General features: G+C 26.6%; 1 protein-coding gene across 1 annotated transcript; it reads right to left on the bottom strand.

Annotated features, from left to right (window-relative positions):
* Positions 1–555: 555 nt before the first annotated feature.
* Positions 556–3,628, bottom strand: LOC136086194 (uncharacterized). Its single transcript, XM_065808476.1, has 4 exons — positions 3,576–3,628; positions 2,390–2,481; positions 1,511–1,670; positions 556–1,232 (listed from the first exon to the last, which is right to left on the bottom strand). The coding sequence occupies exons 1-4, from the start codon at positions 3,626–3,628 to the stop codon at positions 689–691; spliced, it is 849 nt and encodes a 282-aa protein (XP_065664548.1). The 3' UTR covers positions 556–688.
* Between the last annotated feature and the right edge of the window lie 290 nt (positions 3,629–3,918).

The raw sequence follows: 3,918 nt of genomic DNA, 5'->3' as shown, positions 1-3,918 counted from the left end.
CGATGATCACTTAAGTTTTTAAGCTCAGAGTCAAAAGAATCAGAAATTATTTGTTGAACAATTGGTTTTACCCTCTTTTCTAAATGGAATGGAATTTCTTTCTGTAGATTTTTTATATGATTAGAAATATCATGTAATGGCTCATTAACCAATATTTCATAATCAGCTAAGTTTGAGCTATCAAAACATTCAAATGACTTGGTACACATCAAAGCTGGAAGACGCTGAATCCCATGCAGTTCTTTAACAAGAATGTTATTTAGATTTTTTTTATTTGAGGTTACTGTAAAGTGTAAATTTCTTCCAACAAGTTCACTTATAATGTCACTTTTAGATAAATTTTTTTTTTTTTTAAAGTTATCTTTTGATAAGTTTGTTTGAAATATTTTTTCAACTCTCTGTTGTAAACTCAATGTCTGACATTGAAATGAGTGTGAATACTTTTTAGCTTTTGGAGCAAATAGACTACATCCATGACATGGAAAATTTCCGCCTTTATTTTGTCCAGATTCGAACTGTGAAGCTGGATGGTCACCTTTGAAGATTCTTAAAATATCAAAAATTTCTATGTAATTATTTGCTATTATTGGACATTTTAGAGAGATTATATCTTCAATTCACAAATCTGAGTAGTCGAGTTGTTCGTCATTTTAAGGACACCGTGCTAGTATATATAAAAAAGGTTTTTCTACTTTTGCTTGAATATCGATTTTTTTCCATATTTTTTATAGTACTCATTATTATTAAAAAAAATTGCTTTGTCATACATTACTGATATCAACATCAATATATGACCATGGCTGGATAGTGAAGATCCATCATGCCAAAACATCAAATGTCTGGTACGCTCAAATTTTTTAAATATTTCTCTCAAGTGCAAAACACTTCTATTATCATAATCATCATTGAACTCATCAATTCTTTTTAAACTGTCTACTATTGTTTCCCTGCTTAGGTCTAAATACTCTTGGTCAGTTCTGAACCTCATAAAAGCCTTATGGTTCTTAAGCATATCTGCTCTGATATCATTGATACTTAATTTTCTGCCATAAACCAAAAACTCTTCTGTAACTAAATTATTTTCACAAACTGTTTTTGTAAAAGTTTTTGGAACAATCAATTTTCCAATTCTATATTTTCCCTTTTCAATTTCTTGCTCCAACTTATCTTTCAGTACTTTATTAGAAACCTCTATTGGTATAGAAATACTTTTGCAACCTGCTCCATCTAACCTAAAATGAAAAATAGATTTAATAACCAGTGATATTTATTATCTCATTAAAATTGTAGGCTCATTCAAAAACTAAAATAAATATATATTGATCATTCAAAGTACGTTAAGCCATAGTTAATTTTTATTATTATATTTCTTATTTTTAAAAATATATATTATTTATACAATAGTATATTATTTAAGACAATACACTTTCTAAAATATAATATTGGCACAAATGAAATTATAATTGCTTTAACTAAAAATTGAAAATGCTTGTGAGAATAAAAAACATACCTTCTTTTTTTTCTTCGAGGCTTGGAATTACAATTGCTTGCATTTTCAGTTTCATTAAAAGTAGAAATAGAGGACGAATTTAAATGGAATTTTGCTATATCAAGACCATTTTCTTTCAGCAGCTCCTTTATAACCTGACCAGCGTTTCCAGGTATTTTTCCTATTATTAGGGTTTAAGACAATACATTATAAATTATATAACAAAGATACCTAGAAGATCATCAAAACCAGGAAAAGTGTTAAAATTTAAAGTTTTTTTATATATAGAACAAATTGAGAGGATCATACAGTATAAAAAAATTTAAAATCCACATTTTGCTAAAACATATTAGTGCCCATAATTTTTTTTTAATACACCTATTTTGTAATATAAATAAATAACAAATTATAGTATAACAAAAAACAACTAACCTTCCTTATTACGAAGATTGTATTTAATGGGTAAACTGCTGAAATTTATATTTTAATTGGAATTGAAATTTATATTTTCAAGATCAAGTAATCATTTTTCTTTGTTCCATTTGTAACTAAATCTTAAACCAAGATGATCTTTTTTAAACTTCAAACCCTATATATTTGAAGATAAATTCATAAATAAATGCCTGCACATAAGTATTATCATATTATATTAGTATTAATCCAAATACTAACAATTTATTGATATAACAATCACTAATATTAACAAGTTGTATAAATAGTGAAATCTTTATCATCATAACATAGTGCCATATATCTATAGCTCAATGTTCTGTTGAATTGGGCAAATAATGTGTGAATGCGCAATTATTTGGAAATATACAAATATAGTAAACATTGAAATGTGTAATAATGTGTTTTATAGCATTCAAGTTACCTTTTCAATGTTTTGCTTATTCATACTTGTACGAAGAATTGCATCTGATTTTGACTCAAAACCTCCATATAATCCTAATTTGTTACGCTTCCTTAATGACACAGGTACAGCAAACAATCTAAATGATTTTAAAACAAGATGATAATCAGTAAATATACCTAACAGCTTACATTACTTAAAGATAATTTAAGTTTTATTATTTAGTAAAACCTACTACTACTACAATATATATAGAACACGCAAGGAGTAGTACACCAATCAACTAATTTAGGGAGAACACACAAGAGAGTTGATAAAACATCAAAGGGTTTGGGTTGGTGCAGGTTTAGGTTAAGATAAGGTTAGATCATATGCCTTTAGGTTAGGGATCCTTGTCAATGGGTTTAGTTTGGGCCTGCAATGTTTTAATTAAAAAAAGAAAATATTATTTTAATTTTTTTCTGTTCCGGCATTTTAGTGTTTACTTTCAGTCAACATAACATGAAATAATTATATACTGAGGCATAAGAATCAACTATGGTTTCTAAATATATATATATATATATATATATATATACACACACACACACACACACACACACACACACACACACACACACACACACATTAAAATCAATATAAAATAAATAACTATACATTTTGCTTTAAATTTTCCACAGTGTAATATCTATTCTACATATTTTTAATATATGTGGAATAAATGTTATAAATAAAAAATATTTTTCACAGTATATGTGAAAAATATTTTTTATTATGTATATACAATGATCGAAATTACTAATTATAACAACTTGAATTATAACATTGTAACAATATTTACAAAGTTTATAGTAAATGGTATGAGGATTAACGATATTCCGTCTTGGCTTTTAGAAAATGCTTAACATTAAGGACTTTTTAACTTCGTTCATGAAGGTACTCTCTAAAACCAGTGACAACAGCAGAAACTATACTAAAGAAAATGGAACCAATTAATGTTGAAAACATTATTTACATATCAATGTCTTATGTTAATGCGAAAAATAAAAAAGTAATTTAAAATGTGACCGAATAAATAACAAAGAAGAAACTTAATTTGTGAGATTGTTTTTGTGACCTAAGAACAACCCTAAAGATAAAAAATGCAACAATAAATATATGTTTTAGTTTAAAACATGATTCTTGGCTTTTAGTGAATGATTAGAAGTAGTGATAATAATAACACTTGGAAACTTTGCTTTGAAAACTGCAGGAATAGTGCCAAACAAGTGATCTCGTTTTTGCATTTTGATTAAGCAATTTAACTTTAAATACATAATATCTATCCACTTCCAAAAATAATTTATGAATGTTTGTTTTGCAATGTTGCATGTGAAATTAATATTTTCAAAGGTGTAATTATGGTATGTATAATTTAATTATACATACTATGATTTGATTTTTTCCTTTGAATTTCTCCCATCGCTAACTTTTGCAATCAAATATAGTAAAAGTTTTTCCAAAACATCAAACTCTATACCTGTTACACACTTTTCTTTATACGTGTTAATGTTTGCAAAACAAAATGGAGAATTTG

Source organism: Hydra vulgaris, chromosome 10, assembly GCF_038396675.1.
Source record: "Hydra vulgaris chromosome 10, alternate assembly HydraT2T_AEP".
Lineage (NCBI taxonomy): Eukaryota > Metazoa > Cnidaria > Hydrozoa > Anthoathecata > Hydridae > Hydra > Hydra vulgaris.
The sequence above is the reverse complement of the archived record's forward strand: the minus strand, read 5'-3'. Positions and strand labels throughout refer to the sequence as shown.